Consider the following 22012-nt stretch of genomic DNA (forward strand, 5'->3'; position numbering starts at 1 on the left):
ATCTTCATGAGTAATACTTTTAATTCAGGCGTATCTCAAAGCTTCATTTTTCCCTACAAACTTTAAAAGGTCATCTCTACCTACATTCCCCACATTCAAAACAATTTGCATATGCTGCTGAGACTGAGATCAAAGCAAACGTGAAGGACTTTTCCTCCACATCGAGTACCAAACCACCTTCACAATAGGCATTCTTGACAATAAACTCTGGAGAAAGAGCCTGGTAGCTCCTGGCCGAACTGGCCAATTCCACAGTGAGAAGTTCTTCTGATGGCATAATGCTCATCACCAGCCCTACACCAACTTGGGAAGCATTCCCAGTACTCAGAGAACCCCTTAAATGAGATCAGACCAGTGTTCAAGCCAATCCATACCCAGAAGCCAAAAGGAATAAAGGAGTGAATGTTTTATTCTTTAGTGTTTAATAGAATACATAACAAGTCACATAATCAATGATTCATTACTTCACACACAGGGAGGAAAACAGTTATTGAGTATGTCTATTATACAACTGGTTGTGAACAGGGAGAACAAGAATCTCTGGGGTGTTTAGACAGTTGAAGAAACTCTCGCTTAAAAAGTTTGGGCATATCTGAAATGTCTTTTTTAAAACAGAGAGGGATTTTTTTTTTTTTGGCTTTCTGTTTCATTAGAAAAGTCTGATAATTGTTATGATTTTTTTTCCCTTTCTCCTTCTATTTTGAGAAAATGGCTCAACGGTATATATCACTTAGCATATAATGTTTTCAACAAGTGCATAATCCCAGAGAGCTCTGTGGGAATCTTACACTGTTCAGCAGATACAAGTTTTTCATGTGTGGAAAAATTTAGTAACATACAATTTATGTCTTCACAATTAACATCCACAATGGACATCTTAAACTTTTGTCATTAAATGTCACGAATGATGTTTGAGTGGTCATAAATGAATTGTCATCCTTTGTATTCAATAGTAATAGCAAGATTCACCTGCCTATAGTCACAAAGACAGTTGTATAACAGTTTACAATTAATGTTCACATACTTCAAAACACATTTAAAATACAAAAAAAAATTGTGGGGAAAAAAACCCCCACAAAATGTATAAGGTGACACGAATTCTTGGTCAGCTATTTATCTTTCTACCACATAAGATTATAGTCTAATGTAGATGTTCTGCTTGGATTTTTTTCCATCTAAGTTTCAAGGGCCCCAGTAGAGATTCTAAATCTTCAAACATCAATACTTTTAGATTTTTGTTATCCAAAATTATAAAAAGAAAAGTTAATTTCAATATAACTTGTTTCTGGCTCTAAGAAACCCAATTTCAGGTACTATAGCCACTGAATACACAAGAGTATTTTATTTATTCTCAAGAGACAGACTTAAGTCATCTAAGAAAACTAATTCAGTTTTTAAGTGGGTTATAGTAAGGAAAAAACAAACAAACAAAAAAATACCAAAGGATTTACTCTGCTAGGTTTACAATAAAAAATAATCAGTTTATTATTTTAGAAATTTGAGTTAATTGAGTACTTATGATTGAGACTATAAAAGAAATTCTTACAGAATTCAACCCCTCCAGTCAATGCTTTTCTAAATACTTGCACTATACTTTAGCATGTTTCATGTGGAGTACAAAAATGTTTTGAATATTAGATTAGAACTTACCATAATTTAAAAAGTAAAAAATTATCAAAGCTTCACCTTACATGGCTTCAATGTAATAACATTCCATGGAAAATTCCAATAAAAATTGGAATATGTTATGAGCATTGCCAGTCGCCCATTTTGTCTGAGAATTCAGATTATACGTTTCCTCAGAGAAGCAACAGGCCCCATATATGGATCTGGTTTGAAAGAGAAGACAGTTTTGGCTAGTATTACAAATTATCACTTTTCTATCAATGCAAAAAAAAAAAGAAGAAGAAGAAGAAACACAAAAATAAAAACAATAATGAAAAGGAAAAAAATTTCTAGGTCTCACATCTTCAAGGAATATTTTCCACAACCTACAGTTTGAAAAATTGGACTGAATATGGTCTGAATATGGTTCATGGTCTACATGTATTAAAAATAGACAACTTCTTAAACATCTGGTGCAAAAGCATTGAACGTGGTACCTGTTTTTTTTAACTACCACTGTCAACAATTCTTTTTTTAATTAAATTTGTTGTTAAATCTCATGTCACTCACTTGTGAACCAAATGGTAATTAAAGCTATGACATATGTAAATGCATGCTACACTGAGGCAGGTTAATGAAGTCATCATTATCTAAATAATTTATGACATTCTCTCAGGTTATGTGAATGGTGTCTTTGGAGGGCTTACTCGAATGGACCCTCGATATCCCATCCAAGCTTAGAGGTAACAACCAAAACTCCAGTCCACTTTGTAGACCACTAAGGGTCCTTCAGTGGCCCACAGGACATGGAGAAGAAGGAAACCAAAAATGCCCATGAGAAGTCATCTTGCCACAGTTATTATGACCTACCCAGTGTAGAAGGATTTCCTACCCAGCCTTTACTTTGGGCTAAAAGTAGAATATTGTCATTTTTCAACTGCCAACTTTAGAGGGCATAGTCATCCCTAGAAAAAGAAGTCAGTTTATGGTGTCTAACCATTTAGAATTCCCAGTCTTTCAAACAATGAAAAGGGCAGGGTGAGCATCGCAGGGCAGCCAGAGTGTGTGGGGAAAGTAAGATTTGTATGTGCAAAAAGTGAAATCGTTCAACTCAAAAGTTTTATCAGATACAATTCATAAGACTTAAGGGGCACAAACAAAACTTTAGTACTTTCCTGTGACTCCCGGAGTTGTGCAGATTTAACAAGGAAAATCAGACTGTTAGAGTCCTGCCATCTGTCAGTGGTTTTGATCTGTCCTAAGATGTCCTCAGTTACGTGTTTTTTGTTGTACAATCTAAGAGAACACCATATAGGGTGGAGAAATCTCTGTGACACTCTTCTGTCCAGAAAGCGACCTTACTAAATCATTTCAGGATGTGAACAGATAAGTTCTGTTGCATTACCAATCTGAGAACACACCCAACATTTAAGCAAACACAACTCCCTGGATTTCTGCTTCCATTTCCCTTACAATTTATGAGATTTATAAATAAAACTAACTTTACCTTTCTAAAATTGTAACACCAATGTAAAGACTTCAAATCTTTCTCTTTACCAGTTAAAAAAAAGAATTTGTGCGTTAAAAATACAGGTACCTTGATTTTAAGAGGACAGTTAACATACTATTGGTACATAACTAATATCCAAGCAAAAACAGTATGGAGTAAACTCAGTTTTATAAGTATTTTTTCCTGGACCCAATGTCCCCATAGATAAGAATATAAGAAATTCATTAAAGCATGTTGCTTTAGTATATACACCATCTGATGCACATTACTGGGGATAAATATAGGAAATTTTTTAGCATTAGTAAATGAATTAAAAAACTAAATGATTCGTGTAAAATGTTTATATATGGTATATAAAGATTGGATCACATGAGTCTAAGAAAAAAACTGTTCCAATTCTTAATATCTATTATGGACGTAGTAAGATACAGTACAAGATTCATTTTTAAAAAGAAGAAAAAATAGCACTAATTTGAACACTGAAAACGACTCTTACAAAATCTTTAAAAAAACACTTTAGAGAAAACTGCTAAAACAAATGAAAAGGAAAAGGCTTCTCCGTCATCACAGAATATCCAAAGGAGCCTCACAGCATGAAAGACAAGGATTCACTTCCCTTCACCTATGGTGTAGACAGGATAAGCAGTGGGAATTTATTCCTCATTAGAGTAAAGGTATAAGGCAACCGGGTCTCCTTCTGTTTCTCTTGCATTTACCTAAAACACTATTTTATTGCTCAACCCACTTGTGATTACTTTTTTGCCTCCGTTTAAAAACATTTCATTGTATAGCTATCTACAGATGGGCAGCCCTTGGTGCTTCTTTTTCTCTGCAGCTGGCACTCAAAAAGATTCCACCTTAATATCAAACAATCTGTAGGTGAGAAGTGGCATTTTCAGGTTCTCAGTTTGCCCAGGAGTCATCACTGGCTAGGCTTGAAGAAAATAAGAATTTTTAAGAAGAGATCTTAAGTTTCAGTAACCAAAATCAAACTTAGTTTGCTCATTAATAGATTTTAAAATCAAGATTTATAGCCAACAAGAAAATAAAGTTCAAAAAAACCTAAACTAAAGTTCAAAAACTACTGGGTAACTCTTTGGTTAGGTTATATAAGTATCAATAACTTCTAAGTTTAGGACTCAAAACAGTTCAATAAACTGCCAGATAAGAGTAGATCTGTTATTAATCTTTACAAAATGCTTTGCACGTTTTTGTGTACTACTTCTTAAATGTACGTGTACTCAAACGGATGGCACAAACTTCCAACTTTCAAATAATAAGTGAGTGTGTCTGCTCCTCCCTTCCCACCCCTTCACCCCTCCTTCCTCCCTCCCCATCCCTCCCCCCAAGTCTTAAGAGCTAAGGTCCTACTGCCATTCACTGCAAGAATACGGGCTCTCCTAATACCCACGGCGTGCATTACTACCCAGCTCCGTTTACAGTCACTGCCAGGTGACTTCGCACAGTGCCCGGCGACCTGGGCTGTCTCGCCCTTGTCAGCGTCAACACGCTTTCTCCCTCTTGCCAATAACGGCGGCCATGTCAACCAGTCGAACTGAGGGCTTCCGGCGGTGAGCCAAGGAGAAAGGATGCCTCCTCAGGCAGGAGGGTAACTTTCTACAAGTTTAAGCCACAGGCAAAGACCTTTCATTGTGCCCGGAAAAGATACAGTCCTTCATTGTGCCAGCACTAGATTCTTTTCCTACGTCACACAGAACTTCTCAAAACTTTATTCATTTGTTGTCACTGAACCGCCTCCAAGGGATCCTCATTCCAGGTCCGGAGTCTTCCATCCAGCCCTCTAAAACTCTACCTTTAAAGAAGGTCTAAAAGGCTATACATAATGACCTTTTAAAACACTAACTAGTCCCAATGTTATCAATCTGATCTTTTAAACCGCGAATGGGTCAAAGGGGCTTGGGATTTCAAGGAATCTTCTACACACTGGACAGAGTCCAATCAGGTTCTGAACAATTCGATCATCACCAGGTACTTGGTGCCTTTGTGGCCACACTGTCCCACTAGTTGCAGACTGAAGGACAATCCAGGGGAGGGGTGGTTTGAGTCAGGGGGCAGAGGAAGCACTGGAGGGGGTACACCTGGGCTCTCTCTCGGTTAGCGGGGTCCAAAAGAGACGAAGAAGCCGAGAGGATTTGCGGCTGCAGGTTCTCAAGTAGGGGGTGAGTCGGTCTGGCCCAGCTACTAAAGGTGGGAGACAGGGGAACGGGAGGGCGTGGGGTAGGAGGGGAGATCGAGAATCCTCTCCTCGGTAGGAAGGAGGGGGGATGGGCGCGCTGAAGTCGCGAGGGGATCTGGGGAGCTCACTCCCTGCAGAAGACGTACTCCGTGTAGCTGGTCCAGATCTTGTCCTCGCTCTGGTCGGTGCTGCTGGCGAAGGCGCAGGTGCCCGTGGAACTGCACGCCACCATGTGGAAGCCCGACTCGGACAGCTTGTCGAAGGCCTGCTCTAGGAAGTTGAACTTGAGGTAATAGCGCGAGGTGTAGCGCTCGGGAGGACGGTCCGGGTCCCGGCTCTCGTTCAGGGTGTCGCCGAACACCTCCTTGGCCAGCGACGTCTTGCCGCACACGGTGATGCGTGCCACTCGCCGGAACTTGGCGTCCGCCTGCGCATCGCGCCCGATAGTGTAGGAGCCGCGGTAGCCGATGGTGATGTAGCCGGAGCGCCGGCTGCCGTCCAACGACTGGGACGGCGTGAGCAGCGGGCCCGCCGCACCCCCGGACGGACTGCGGCTAGCCAGCTCCAGAGTGGGCGACGGCGCCCCGGCCGATGAGCCCTCCTGCTGCTCAGGCTCCGCGTAGCCGAGCGGCAGCAGCTCGTCGCCCAGCGAGCCCTCCTTCTGCACCCCGCGCCGCGAGTGCGGCGGCGGCGGCCCGGGGCCAGGCTGCTGAGGCGCCCCGAGGCGGCGCACGAGCTCGGGCAGCTCGAAGTACTCGGCCTCGCGCTGCAGCCGGCTGCGCTCAGGGAAGTAGTCGGGCAGCACTAGCTGCAAGTCCCGCAGGTAATCCAGGATGTAGCGGAAGAGGAAGCCGTCTCGGTCCAGAAAGAAGCGGCCTTTGCTGTCCCGGGCCAGCTCCTGCGGCTGCTGCTGCGTGAACATGCGCCAGAGCAGCGAGTCGGGCACCGACACCACGGTGCAGCGCCGGGTCACATACACCTGGCCCCCCACGTTCAGCTCCACGATATCGGGGAAGAGCGGCGGCTCCGCCGAGGACGACGAGGAGCCGCTGCCACCCCCGCCGCCGCCCCCGTTGGGTAATCCACGTGTGCTGTCCGCCAGAGCCATGGCGAAGAGGTGACTGGTCTGGGGTTGTGGCAGGGAGCGGGGCCGCGCGCAGAAGCTGCAATCGCCTTTCCCGGACGCTGGCTCAGCCCTGCGCCCCAGACGCCGCCGCCACCGTGAACCGCACGGAGCCGAGCGGTGCAAGCGCGCTGCTCTGCGCCCCCGAGAGCCGCGGAGCGCTCCGCCCGCCTCACCCGCGCGCTCCAGGCGAGTGCCGGGTCTCGGCCGGCGCGCGGCTTAAGTAGAGCCGCCCGCTCAGGCGCCGCGGCGCGCAGGAGGCGTGGGCGGCTGCGGAGCGGCGGAGCCTTGGTCCCCGGGCGGGAGAGGGTGGAGGGGGACGGCGGAGTGGGGAATCGATTTGCATCCTAAACGCTGACGCCGCGCCCGGCTGCTGGCTCCACCCCGGCTCGCGCGCGTCGGGGACGACCCGACTACACCCCTCGCCCCCCTTCCACCTCGCCAGGCGCGCGCTCGAACCCCGCCCCGCTCCCGCCCAACTTTCTTCCCCCTCCAAAGCGGACAGAGCCGGGACGGGCCGCTTCGGAAGACCAGCCTCCTATGGAGGGGCAGTCATGGCGCCCTCTCCCCTTCTAACCCCGTCTGGGAGGAGGACGTAAACTTTCCGTCTCCCCCCGCCCGGGCAGTAGAAGTGCGTGGCCGCCTCCAGAACTGGCCGCTTTGAACACTGGAGCTGTGGCGCTGCCCAAGTCGGTCGTCGTGTTGCTGAAAGTTCGCAAGACATACAAAACACCTGGAGGGTCCAAGAGGACTCCCCAGTTCGGAGGCGGCCAGATGCTGTTGACCTTAACTAGTAGCCACGAAAAAGGCCGAGAAACCGAAAAAAACCTCAGTATCCGGCCATAGAACTTGTCACCGATAGTTTCTTTTATGGGTGAAGAGGCAAACTCATTGGTTGAGAGACCTGAAAGTAGGAGGAAATGTGCTGCAATGGCGACGGAGAACTTTGATGCACTAAAAGAGTGACTTCGTGGCGCGTTCCCATGAACGTGGAGGACGCGGCCTCCTCGCATACCGCCTTTGAGGCCAAGCTGCCAGCGATACGGTGAGGCCGAAGTAACCGCCCCGCCTCCCTTTCAACGTTAGGTGAACGCGCTATAAAACAATAATTTGGAAAAGCCACCTTTCAGCCGCTGCGTGTTTATGCTCCCAAAAGTCCAGGTCTCTGTGGTCTCCCGCGCACCCTGGTCATCCCAGGCTGTTCTCTCCAGGTTCCGCTCTGTCTCAGCGCCTTTGTACTTTTGAAAGCCCTTCTAGGTCCCACGTGGTGCTGTAATTCCTCCCTTCATATTGCATTCATCTGGCACCATGCAGCCCAGAAAACTTCTCCACTACCATCCCCAAGCCTTCTGTGGCTTCCCAGGCCAGTGTGAGCTCTCTGGATTACGCCCTCCACGTGCCCCTCTAACAAAGACCAATACATGCTGAAATTTCACATTTGTGAGTGATTATCTGATCCTGGCTTGGGTAAATAAAGAGAGGGTGGTGAAGAAGGTTAAGAAATCACCACGTGGGGCGCCTGTATGGCTCAGTCAGTTGAGCGTGGAACTTAAGCTCAGGTCATGATCTCACCGTGTGTGAGTTCGAGCCCCCATCAGGCTCTCTGCTGTCGGCCAGGGCCCACTTGGGATCCTCTCCCCCTCTTGCACCTCCCCTGCTCATGCTCTCTGTCTTTCAAAAGTCAAAAGAAAAAGAAACCACCACGTCAATGAATATTTGTTTTGCCTGGGCCATACCTTGCAGAATGCAAAGTGAAGTAAGATCCAAAGTGCTTTCTTTGTAGCCCACTAGGCAGAGGCAGAAGTCTGAGCAGTAGTCAGATCAGTTTGAAGAACAGATCCTCAAACAGGGTAAATCAGCAGAGACCTTTGTTCTTGACAATGTATTACACTTCTGTGTAACTGCCCAATGAGCTTCACAGTCTCCTCAAGGATAAATGTCATTTTTACTTTGGAATGTTTATGTCTGCTGAACAATTATCTCATTCGTGTCAGAACGCTGAAATATGATCAAGCCCCAGACCAGCTCACTTAATTGCAAGTACAGATTTTGATACTGAATATATTTGACCACTCTTTTTGTCTGTTTGTTCTTTGGGAGAAATAATAAATGACACAAAAGTTCCCAGTTTTGCAATGCTGAATTTCTAGGCAGTGATGCTACTATTTGGTATATCAGTGTCACAAACCTGACAAAACCAGTCTCTTTTCTATAAATCCAAGAAAAGCCTTCTTGCCGTATATAGTTTTATATCATTACTTTGTTCATGGTACCAGCAAATCCTTTCAGTTCTGCCTTCAAAATACTTCCTGACAATTAACATGCTTCACCACCTCCCTGCCACCACCCTGGACCAAGCCACCCATCATCTCTTACTGGATTATTGCATCGGTCTTCTAACTGCATCCACCTTTGCCCCCTCCAATCTTTTATCACCCCAACAAAGAGACGGATCCTATTATAACCTAAGTCAAAACACGTCGCTCTGCTCAAAGCCTCCCAGTGGCTTCCCATTTCACAAAAGAGTAAAAACCAAACTCCTTTTATTCACAAGACTTCACAAGACTCTACAGGATTGGAGCTGCCCCACCCGCGCCCCTCCACCTATCTGCTGCCACTTACCCAGGAGCTTGCTGGCTTGAGCTACCTTAGCCCCCACTACTGTTTTCTCCAAACCTTTGCACTTCCTATCCCCTTTTTCCCTTTGCTAAAATACTAACCCCCCCCCTTATCTTCTTCACCTTCTTCTGGTGACCTTGACCACTTTATTTAATATAGCACAGCCCCACCCAAGCTGCTTCCCCTTCTCTACTTTGTTCTCTATTTCCCTGCATTGGAATGTAAACTCCAAGAGCTCAGGGAACTTGTCTGCTTGATTCATTGCTACATCCCCAGTGCCTAGAACAGTCATGGTGTACAACAGGCATTCCATAAGTATCTGTTGCTCACTCGCTTATTCCACCAATATCAAATGGCTACTACTATGTTCCAGGCAGTGTGTTAGAAAATAATCTCTGCCTTCTTGGAGCTCACAGTCTTGTGAGGAAGACAGATAATAAATATATAGGTACGTAAGTCCGCTTTAGGTAGAGATAAATGCCATGAAGTAAATAGAATTGTGAAATGAGACAGAGGGACCGAGCGTGGGGATACCACTTTATGTAGACTGGCTGGAGGGCCTCTCCGTGAAAGTGACATATGAGCTGAATAACAGGAAAGAGAACCATTCTCTACCAGCTGTCATAACCTGTTCACCCACCACAAGCTAGTCCACTGCAGGAAGCCATTGGTATTTCCTTATAGAAGTCTAGGTTGGGCATTCATCATAATGAATGAAACAGGTGATATGAAACTGAAGGAATAATTTTCTGGTCAATTTGGTATGTTCTTTTTCTTGTCTATTCACTGGTGTCACAAATTCAAGAGGAACTGTAATTGGGGAACTTCAGTGTTGGGACTTAGGGCCTGATGTTTGTGGGGGAAGGGAGGGCCATAACTCTGGCTTCTTCTGTATGTTAAATATGCGTAAGGTAAGGGAGGAGTCCAGAAATTGCCAGCCCTGTGTCTAGTCTCAGTTCAGTTTCTAGTGATGGATAAATTGATCATTGTTCCTTTGCAAGTGACCCTGTACTTTTCTAAATAAGAGACAGTGCTATGTCCTTCTATCCTCAAGTGTAGAGCATTGGAAACACCTCTGACCTACATTCTCATCTGATTTGTATCTTCTCCCCCACTTACCACTTTCTCTTCTAGTCAACTTCCCACCCCACCCCACCACACCACACCCCATGCACTGGGTAAATGCTATGCACACTAAAGATTTGAGCAAGGAATGAGGAAGATTAAGAGAATAATATAAAGTTAAAAGGGGAGAAAGAACTGGGTGAAATGAAATGAGCACCTAGGAGGATTGAGTGAATTTAACCTATGAATTTAACATAAACGATCTGTAAGCTGTAAAACACCATTCAAGTGTCAGAATCGTGATTTTCCACCACCTGTCATAGTGCCTGGCAAGCCTACGCAGTAAATACTGAAGGAATAAATGAATGGCAAAAACATTGAAATGAATGCTGTGAGGAAAGGGGAGAAGAGACACATTCAGAAATTGTCCCAAACAAATGTTTAGCTCATTTATCATCCTCCCAGTGTGTGTGATCCCTTCTGTACACAGACTTTAAAATTCATTGACTTGTTACTTTCAGAGAAAGAAAAGAATCAGATACCAAACGACGTAAATCAGGTAATAAAATGGTCTTAATAAAGATTTGGTAAAACATATCCTGATATCTAATCCTAAAAAGAGATAGAAAATGCTAAATGAGGGACATGGCCAAAATACTAGGCCTAGAAAATGAAGCAAACCCCAACATCACGATGCTACGACTTTTATATCTATTAGAACCAAACACAGAAACAAAAATTAATGTTGGAAATTTTTAATTTTTTATTTCCATATCCTTATAAATAGTGTCTGAGACTTTTCCAGGAAACAAGTAATAATATAATAGCAGGCATCCATAGAGCACTTGCTATGTGCTGACCCTGTTAGATCTATCCATGCATTAGCACATTGAATCTATGAGATTAGTGCTATTGCTACCCAATCATTAGAAGATCATATGGGCAAATAAGTGGTGGAGCTGGGATTTGAACCCAGGCAATCTCTCTTTAAGGCTGATGCTTTTAAATGCTGTGTTTTCCAGCCTCTCACTTCTACAAATGTTTTAGATGTATGAAGGAAACGGGTTCTATTATTGTCCCCACTTTACTGATGGAGGACCCAAGGCAGGAGAGGTTGGGTCACTTGACCAATGTAATGCAGCTGTTTATCCCTGCTTGGGGCAGAAAATGGTACTCTAACATCCTGTGCTTATGAGCCACAGGATTAGTGACCCAAAACTCAAAGTAGCTACTGTCAAATAAGTAGGATTAGGAAGCAGTTAAGTCCTTGGCTCTTGCTTCTGTCTCTTATCAATAGTACAATCTTGCCTCTGGGAGGAATCTCCAAGGACATATTTGAGCCCCAGACAGAATGGACCTACTGTTGTCCTCCTCTTCACCCAACCCAGTCCTACACATGATAAATATTCTTTTATTTCTGGCCCTCTAAAATACCATAAGGGTTTGCAAAGCGCCAGGTTCTTAGTAGGTTTACCTAGTTTTATTCTGATCTCATTAACTCTAGACAAGGATAAAGTGAGCCCGGAAACTGCTGAGATCCAGGCTCCAGTTTTCAAAAGCAAGCAGTATCCACTGGTCTTCTGGGACTTGTGAAGTTGAACAAATGTATTCCACTTGTGGCTTTACGTATCAAACTGAGCACAAAAATAACTGGACCTCACACACAACTGCGTGCGCGCGCGCGCGTGCGCGCACACACACACACACACACACACACACACACACACTAGCGACTCTGGAATTTCTCACCAAGGCTAATTATTAACATCACTGCCTTGGTTTCAGATTGTGGTACTTTGCCTAGAGGTTAACTATGAATGAGTTACCACATTCTATTCTAGTGCCTCCCGGTTTTGAAGGCTTTCATATTGTCAGCTTCACTTGATTATCACAACAGGGTGGGGAGGTGTCATTCAACAGTGTCACAAATGCAGAAAGACTCTGAGAAAGGGCAGGCCACTTCCACTGCCCCTCTGGTAACAGCAGCGTGCACGCACACAGTGCCTGTCAGGTAACTGGACGCAGCACAGGGATGCAGACAGAGGCCTCCTGTTTCCCAACATTCAGTGGTCTTCCAGCTCTTCAGCAGCCCTGTCAAATCTACTCAATTTAAGGCCCCACATGAGGGCTGTCATTCAAAATAATCACCTTGGAGACTATGTGCTTATTTGAGAAATGTCAGAATCACTCACCATTGTTGGCACATCAGTTTGGGAATTTCCTTCAGAGCCAGCTTACACAGGAACATCACTGCATTACTTTAGACTTACGCCACATTTGGGGTTGATCTCTTTACAAGGCTATAAAACAAGGACCTCACTGCAGGACAGACTCACACATCTGAGAACAAATGAGGACAGAGCCAGTTTTCATGAGTGTGAAACTTAGGTGATGATTATCAGGCATTCACCTTTTGACATTGGGTTTTAAGGATCTCATCCCTGCAGCTCTCTAATATGCTGAATAGTATTGAGTTTAGGTTATGCAGAAAGAAAGGCTGATTCAACCGCAGAGATTTTAATATGTGGTTCCAGAAAGTCTGCATATTTCACTGTGAGGTTTGGACAAGAAGCCAAGCCACTGGCTAGACTGTAATGGGCAGCCTCTTATGTAATTGTAAGATCATTTGTTTGATATAATTAAGTGGGGAAAGGGACCTTTCCCTAATTTGCTTTCCAGTTACTGCAGAAATATGCATGATATTTCACAGTAGGGAAATGGCTTCAAACTCTGCTAAACTTTAAATTTATATCGCCTAATATGATTTAGTTTTAGAAAATAAGTTTTTTTTTCCCTAAAGTATAGATGAGAAAATCATACACTTTAGGGTTGGATGAACCTATACTCTTCTCCTGGCTTTGTTATTTAAAATCTAAGGTTTGAAGCAAAGTTACTTAAATATTCTGAATTTCAGTTCCTTATCTTAAAATGGAGCAAAAACACCCACCTCATCAGACTCTTGTGAAGTTAAATGAGATGATATAAAGCATTTCATTTCACGGTGTCTGGCATCTAATGACCACGTCATAAACATAAGTTTTTACCGCCACCTTCCCATTCCTGTCTCCACTGGGCTTCTATAATCCCAGCAGTTCCCTGCTGAATATGCTTACCTTGAGAGTTTTATTACTTTTTCTCTTGGATGACATTTCTAGTAGTTTAGTAGTATCTGAAATGGGCAAGGTAAATGGCATTTCATCTCCTGTTCCCTCTTTTTCCCAGAAGTCAGTCATTCCCAACACAAATTTGCTCTCCGGCTAAAAGATTTAGACAAAATCTAGACAGTTTGCAAGTCTCAGTATCAGAGCTTATTTGTCATCCTAGACTTTTCACTCAAGTGACAATTAATAAAACAGCTTAGTTTTATTCAGAACTAAAAGTTCAGCCATTGGCAACATCTGGGAGGAAAAGTCTAGGTGGCAGTAGGCAGAGGGAAGGGGCCATAAAGGCAATCTAAAGAAACTCCAGGTGTCCTTAAATCCAAAGAAAGTGACTTCCTCTCTGTGCCCAACACCCAACCTAGGAGCCTAAGTCAGGAAATGATGAAGAAACAAGCCTAAAGAGGGCAGAGCAGCAAGGGCACCAACCCAAATGACAACTGTGATGTTGCCCCATAGCCCCATGCTACAGCAAATCCACAAGAGGAAGAACACATATGTACACTGCAAAGGAAACAGAAGTTTTACATCATTGTAGCAGATATTACTGGAAGAGATATCAACAATATGAGAAGGTTAGCTCCTCTTTACATTGCATTCAACATCCCTTTCAATATTTATGAAGTGCCTACTATGTGCCTGATCTTGCCAGGAGTCACCATGGCTCCATAGGTCTGTGGCCCATGAGAATCTGCAAAATATCAGAGTGAATGGCCACCAATGGGGCCATCAAGAGTTCCATATGTCACAGAGGAACATCACAGGGTGGGAAGTTACCTTCTGTGTCAGTCAGGGTTCTCCAAAGAAAATGAACCAAAACTATGGACATCTGTATGTATGTATATCTATATCAAAATATCTATCTGTCAATAGATAGAGAGATTGACTGATTCTAACAAGTTAGCTCATGTGATTGTGGGGGCTGGTAAGTCTGAAATCTGTAGGGCAAGCCAGCTGACTGGAAATTCAGACGAGGTTTGAAGTCTCCATCTTGAGTCTAAAATCTGTAGGACCGGCAAGCTGGAAACCCAAGCAAGGTTTCTGTTACAGTCTCGAGATGGAACTCCTTCTTCTCTGGGAAACCGGCTTTTGTTCTCTTGGCCTACCATTGATGGAATGAGGCCCATCCACATTATGGAAGGTAACTTCTTTTACTTAAAACCAAATAATTGTAAATGTTAATCACATCTTCAAAATAACCTTCATAGCAACATCTGGACCAGTGTATGACTAAACAATTGGGCAGCATAGGCTAGCCAAGTTGACACACAAAAAATTAACCACTGTACTTTCCAAATAGTCTCCTATGAGAGCTTCTTTGGGGGAAAGATGGCTGTGCATCAACAAGAAGCCACAGCTTCATAAACTATAAAGAACTGATATTCATTCATACATTCATGCTAGTGTAAGGGCATCTGCAATTACAAGTTTAGCCCCCCTTAGTCACTTGTTCTTATGATCAAGTGCTCTTCAGACAGACTTGTGGGGTCCAAGCTGTTTTTGAATAGAGGAGCTGGCGATCTCACTCTCGGCTGTGTGGTGTGGAGGCCCTCTACTGTAGTTACAGTATTTACTGAGGTAAACTAGGTGTGTGGATACATTGCACTGTATCTAAATGCTCATTTATTAATGGGTGTTCTCTATTATTAATTAATCTATTGTGTATCATTTATTCATGACTCTATTAAAGAGGCATGACAAGAGCATAGAGGAAGAAAGCATTTTATAACTAAACTGACAATCCCCGGTGTCCTCCAAAAATCACATTTCACACCCACCTATGTACCTTTCTATGTCATCAATCTCTGGGCTGTATATGAACAAAGTGTTAAGGGAATAACCTTTTCTACCCACAAATGAGAGACAAACTAATGCTGTTCTGCTTTCCAAGGAAGAGAGAAAAAAATAGTTCCCAGAAAATAAAGACACTCCTCCTCCAAAAAACTGGAGGATTATTAAATAGATTGTTTATGGACTTTTTAGCAAGGGAGAGAATTGACCTCTGGAAATAATAGGAGCTTACCTTAAGTGTGCCACCTCTAACAAAACCCTTCTCCTGCTTGGGTTGCATTGCTAATGTCATGCAATGTAGTAATACTGTGTCACAGTATATTGTATTTTTATAAAGTATTTGACAGCTCTATCATAATATCTTTTTGGACAATTTCGGAAAAATTATGCTGGATTATAATATCAATTAGATGGGCACATTGCTGATAGTACAGGTCTTTTCAAGATTGCTGATGAATGGAACAATGTCAAATTGAAGAGAAAGGGGTAGTAACAAGGTTCTGTTTTAGTTCTTTTCTACACAGCTTTTATCAGGAAATTAAATGAATATGTGAGAACCATGTTAACAAAATTTATGGAGGACACATATCTTGCTGGGCTAACTAATCCAACAGATAGGAATTAACATTCAAAATCATCCACATAGGTTTCAGCAACAAAAAGAAGCAAGAGGGAATGTAGTAAGGATAAATGTAAAGTCACGCATTTGCTTCAGATGCAGCTTAGCAGAATTTCATGTGAAAATTATCTAGGACTCTGCATCAGTTGTAAGTTCAAGAAACTAACAAGATGGAATATCTGTAACACACACCCCAAATACAATAGCCTTTAAAAGTTGGAAAGGACCTTAGAAATTATTCAAGTCAAATCCCTCACTTTACAGAGAAAAGCTGAGCTTGCAATCATAGAAACACAATAGCTGATAGTAAAACTGATAGTTATGTCTTATTATAAACATCACAATCTTGAGTTATTTGCATTGTGGTCCTGATTTGCATTTCCCTGATGTTGAGCACCTTTTCATATACCTGTTGGCCATCTGGATAGACATCCAGACATCTGGGAGAAATGTCTATTCAATTCATTGCCCATTTTTTAGTCACGTTATTTGCTATTAGGGTATACAAGTTTCTCATGTGTTTTGGGTATTAACCCCTTATAAGATATATGATTTGCAAATATTTTTACCCATTCCATAGGTGGCCTTTTCATTTTGTGATTGTTTCCTTTTCTGTGCAGAAGCTTTTTAGTTTGGTAGAATCCCACTTGTCTATTTTTGCTGTTATTGTCTAAATAGCCATCAGTGGACAAATAAAGAAAATGTGGTATATACATAAAATGGAATATTATTCAGCCTTAAGAAAAGAAGGAAATCATATCATTTGGGACATGGATGAGGCTAGAGGAACCTATGCTAATTGAAATAAGCTAGACACAAAAGGATAAATACTATATGACATCACTTACATAAAGAATCTAAGATAGTCAAACTTATAGAAACAAAGAGAATAGTGGTTGCTAGGGGCTAGGAATAGGGAGAAACAGGGAGGTATTAGTCAAAGGGACAATAGTTCAGTTATACAAGATGAGTAAGTCCTAGAGATCTACAGGACAGCATAGTGCCCACAGTTTATTGCGTACTCAAATTTTGCTAAGAGAATAGGTCTTAAGTGTTATCGCAGACGATAATAAAGAAAGAAAATGAGTTATTGCAATTGGAAAGGATTATGTCAAGCAAGATTTTGAGGAATTCAAAAATATAATGTCAAGAGTTTTTTTTAGTTTAGCCTAGAATATGGTAGAATAGCCTAGAAGGGAGTACTGTTCGAGGCACCATGGCAGCTATATTCTTTCCAACACCAAACAGGAAAGCCAGGACCTACAGGTAGAAGTTAAAATGAAAAAGTGCAGATTTAGCCTATGAAAACCTTTTGAACAACTGAAGCCACTTCAAGAGTCGTGTGCCCATTCCTGCTATAGATCTAAGCTGCAGGCCCATCAAAGACAAGTGACATAAAAGGGATTTATAATTTGTGTTAAGAAGCTGCACTAGATGATCCACTTCCTTTCTATTTCTAAGATTCTATCATTTCAGAGAACAATTTGCCTCACTGACTTCTAATGCAACAATAGCAGTTTTTTTCTCTAATCTTCTCTCCCATTTTCAGGGATCGAAACTTGATGTCACCCCTCTAATATTAGAGAACTTACAATCATAATCAATAGCGAATATGTCTTATACATTCCCTGTGTGCCAGGATATATGGCAAACAGTAGATCAATGATGCCTTAAATGTCTGAATATCCCGTGATTACCAGATTTGGAAAAAAAATGGCGTAATTTTCTGCTTGGTGTTAAACCTTTGACTAAATGTGAGGGCAATACTCTCATTATTATCAAATATTTCCAAAGTGTTTTATATAATCATTTTTGTTCATTTACTTAAATAAATACAGCCATACAAGTATAACAAGTGTGCATTTACTAATAAATCTACTTTTATAAGTACGTTACAGAGGAAGTAAAAATCTATTAAATAATACAGCACCAATCCACATAACTTAAATCATTTTATTGCACAAATTGATTTTCTAATTATATTCGTTTTTCACCTATTCATTCTACTAAAATCTTATGTTATTGAGCCCTTCTGCTGGATAAAAATTGAGGCAGTCATTATGCATTTGGCAAAATCTATAGAATTGTATAATGCAGAATAAATCCTAATGTAAAATATGGACTTCAGTTTAAAATAATGTATCCAGATCGCTTCATCAGTGTAACAAATACACTACGCTAATGGAAGGCACAGAGGAAACTGCAGGTAGGGAGTACGGTGAAACCTTGGTTTGCGAGCATAATTCGTTCCAGAAACATGCTTGTAATCAATCCAAAGCACTTGGATATCAAAGGGAATTTCCCCATAAGAAATAACGGAAACTAGGATTATCGGTTCCACCACCCAAAAATATTCATATAAAAAAGATCACAATATTGTAATATAATGCAAAATAATAAAGAAAATACAAAATATAAGGAAAAATAAACAAGTTAACCTGAACCAACCCTTGAAAACCTTCATGGCTGGTGTGAGGGAGACAAGAGAGAAGAGGGTTATTGTGTAGAACCACTATCACTAACCGAATCACTGCTCTCTGTTGGCTCAATGGTATCTTTTTCTGCATGGATGCCACGGTATATACTTGCACGGATGTTGACTGCAGTACAATGTTGATAAACTCTTGTCATATACTGTATTGAATGCAAGTGGCAATAAGGCAGCCAAGGAAAGGGTCTATATCTGCAGCCAGCCTGACCTAGAATGAAGCAAAGCATTCCTAAGCTTATTCTTATACGGAAATGCAAAGAACTGTCCATAGGTGCTTTGAAGTGACAAAAAATACACTAGTGCCAATTGTGGGCACCTTCCAATGTTGAAGAAGCACTGATTTCTGCCAAATGCCGCAGCCTGAGATGGAGCATCTGAGCACGGGAGATGGTCACCCATAATCCAGCAGTGTGTGAGAGAGAGAGAGAAAAAAAAAACCATTGGCTCAGTTGCGACTATGGGACATTCGGTGTCATGTACTACCTATATCGCAAGCCACTGCTTATTTGTCAAGTTAAAATTTATTAGAAATGTTTGCTTTTCTTGCAGAACATTTGCAGAACAAATTACTTGCAATCCAAGGTTTTACTACATATGGGAACTTCCTGTACTTTCTATTCAGTTTTTCTGTAAACCTAAAGCTGCTCTAAGAAATAGAGTGTATTAAAAAAAAAAACTGAAGCAAACTTTCATCAGACCTTTGATTATTTACTCTTGAGGCATGCCCCATAAGGGTCAATCACCCTGCATTTATCACTGTTTGCAAATATCTCACCCATAGAAATATATAGATACTAAAGATAGAAAGTAGCAGCTTTCATTTATCTCAGGAATTTCCCAATGTGTGACATCATCACAATCTGGAAGCTTAGATTTACACTACCCAACTTAACACAGCACAAGGTGTTTTTAATACAACCCAAGGATAGTGGGAGAGTTGTTTCATGAATTTTATACATATCTGAACTATCCAATCCCTTTTCCTGATAGAATCTCCATCATCATTCTAACTCTTCTAGACCTCTAACTAGACGTTATATCAACCCATCCCAAACTGCCCCAAGTATTCATGTTGTTTTGGGCAATGCAAATAGCTGTCTCTAGTCATTGAGTGCCTATCACGTGTAAGGCACTGTGTTGGGTAATGGGGACACAGCTGTGTGTAAGGCAGGCAACGTTCCTAGCCTCAGCAGAGAATGCAAACATTAAATGAATTTTACAATAAATAAACAACCCTATGTTTATCACATTCATAGTGTTCAGGCAAGAAATATTGATTGAATTAATGAATGAATTCAATCAAGAAAATAACCTGGATTCCATTAAACTTTTCCTTTCTACTACCTAGAAAGCCCTTACTAAGAAAAAACAATAGCATAGACAGAATAATGTATGTATTTTCAAACTGCTGAAACTGAATACCTTTAAAATATTGGTATAATCACTTATTTGATGTTTTAAGTTTCAAATAAGCTCTATTTTTTTTTAATTTAAGAATTATTTTTTTTCCCTAGTTAGCAGCTTCAACCAACCAGATGTTATCCTGAGTGCTTGGTCAGAGCCCTTTAGGAAGGCTAAACACCTGCGTTAGGTATTTAAATGTTCTGATCAAACCTTCAGATGTTCAGACCAGAGAAGCAGTGAGGGAACTCTTTTTGTTCTGTCAGCAGGATAAGGCAATAACAGTGCACCTCATACAAGAACAGCAAAAGGCATATGTTTGTTGGTTGGTTGCTTTGTCCATCAGCTATTTTCAGCTACTCAGGTGAAGCTAAGAGTTGGACTTACCCAGGGAGGGTGTTGAAGGTCTAGGCACGAGAGCCATGAAAATGATGAAACAAATTTAAGCCGTTCAAGGAGGGAAACGAGGACGAGTGGGGCCTTCTCAAAATAGCACTTAAAGACATGGGATCATGCTTCAATATTCTTTTTTCCTCAAAGGAGAAGTTCAGGTTGCCAATAGAGCATATAATGGGGTTTCTAACCAAGAGGGAATAATGGAAAGATCATTTCCCACCTCTCGCCTTTACGGTCTCCCAGTGTGTCTCCAGCCTCTTTTATTAACACTACACGTCTGGATCCTGCAGCTTCGAGTCAACCGTAGGAACAGAGTCTTTTCAGCTTCCCCTGGATTAATCAATATTCCTTTCACCTAAATTCTCTTTCGACCTTCAAAAATAACCTTTGTGAGTGACTTACATTCTCGCTTGTATGAAAGGGGTTGAACTGCTGGATTTGCTCATCATCTTATTTCTGTCTATTTCTGTCTGGCTAAACACTAATATCCTATTTCCAAAGTTAGAACAAAAAGCAGGCTCTTATTCCTATAACCAAATAGTTCCTTAACAGGGAAACTAGACTTCAGAGATACAAGTAAAACAGAAACCAGTGTTGATTATATTTCCAGTGACCCAATTACAATGAGAAGGAGTAACATCACCACCCCTGATGGTGACATGTGCTGGTGACCCAGAGGCGGGCAGACAGCACCTGGCAACTCACCTGTCCCAGATGTCCCGCCCAACATTTTCACATCAATCTCTTTGGCCAAAACTCAGTCATGTGGCCACATCCACCACAGTGGCCAAACAAGTACCCACCTGGAGGGCTACCAGGAAATGGACAGCAAAGCCACCAACAGGTTCAAGAACACATTTATCCAGACAGGGGACATTTTTGTCTGTTTAGTCTCAAGGCATGTTAAAGTCACCGAAAGGTCCTTATATTTATATCTGCGTTCATGCTCAAATGAAAGATGATCCCGTGAGCTATCACTATGCCAATTCTGTTTACAAATCTGCCTCTCCTCCTCTTCCTTGCCAGCCCTGCTTCACCCTAAACTTTAAGCCTTCACAACACAGAGGTCGTCCCATTTTATTTTTGTATCTGAAATACCTAAGCTTGCTCAATAAAAGTTTGTTCAGTGAATGGATGAGTCAGTGAATGAACAACTAAACTGGATGAGTGAATCTGAGGGAAGAAGTGAATAAATATGTTCCAAGTGTCTAATTTGCCCAATTGGCTTATTTTGTTTTTTAAAATCACAATTTATTTAGCTTTTAATTTTTTTCCTGCCTCATATTTTTTTATCCATTGGGGAGAAAAAATTTAAAAATTTTTAATATTTAGAATTGCTGAATTTTAAATCAGATGACTTGGTAAATTGTTTCTCAAAAAGGCCCAGTGGACATAAATATGAGGGTGGTTTACATTCTCTTTGTCTTCAAAAATGTTTATTTGCTCTGTGTTTACCCACAAGCACTGGGTAGGAAAAATCCTTCCAGGAAAGCTAAACAAACAGGGATCCCTATCAGCTGCCTATCATCTATCTCAAGACATTTAGCATGAACTATAAACAGCTTCCATACATTTTCCTCCTTCATAGATATATAGCATATTAACAACAATAAAACCTTTGGGTGATTCGTAATATATAACCAATAACTTAAAATTTTGTGGTTTTTATTGTCTCTCGAGTAATATGTCACCTTTTCGGGGACAAATCACGTCAAGTGTCTTTTAAATGAAATTATAAGTCTGTAGCTTCTTTCCATTAATATAAATTAACAGCAACAAGAGGTATTGATACTCTAGTTTTCTAAAATGTGGTGTGGAATGATACCACAGAAAGCAGGTAGAAGTTTCACTGTCTATGAAATGTTGAATGCTTAGCCAACCACTTCCAAAATGTTGTATTGTTACAATGATGAGTAAACATGCAAGGTGAAGGTTTAGCTTGTGTTTAAATAGTAGTCAGGAGATGAAGAACTAAGTTGGTTTTACGTCCAGCTTGCTTTTGAGAGCGAAGATACATACGTATGTGATGGAGGAAGA

The 22012-nt window shown here is 41.7% G+C and overlaps 1 protein-coding gene across 1 annotated transcript; it reads right to left on the bottom strand.

Moving 5' to 3' along the window:
- Positions 1-391: 391 nt before the first annotated feature.
- On the bottom strand, positions 392-6738 carry KCTD12 (potassium channel tetramerization domain containing 12). Its single transcript, XM_030312149.1, has one exon. The coding sequence runs from the start codon at positions 6418-6420 to the stop codon at positions 5437-5439; it is 984 nt and encodes a 327-aa protein (XP_030168009.1). The 5' UTR covers positions 6421-6738; the 3' UTR covers positions 392-5436.
- Between the last annotated feature and the right edge of the window lie 15274 nt (positions 6739-22012).

The sequence above is a fragment of the Lynx canadensis genome, chromosome A1 (assembly GCF_007474595.2).
Source record: "Lynx canadensis isolate LIC74 chromosome A1, mLynCan4.pri.v2, whole genome shotgun sequence".
Classification (NCBI taxonomy): Eukaryota; Metazoa; Chordata; class Mammalia; order Carnivora; family Felidae; genus Lynx; species Lynx canadensis.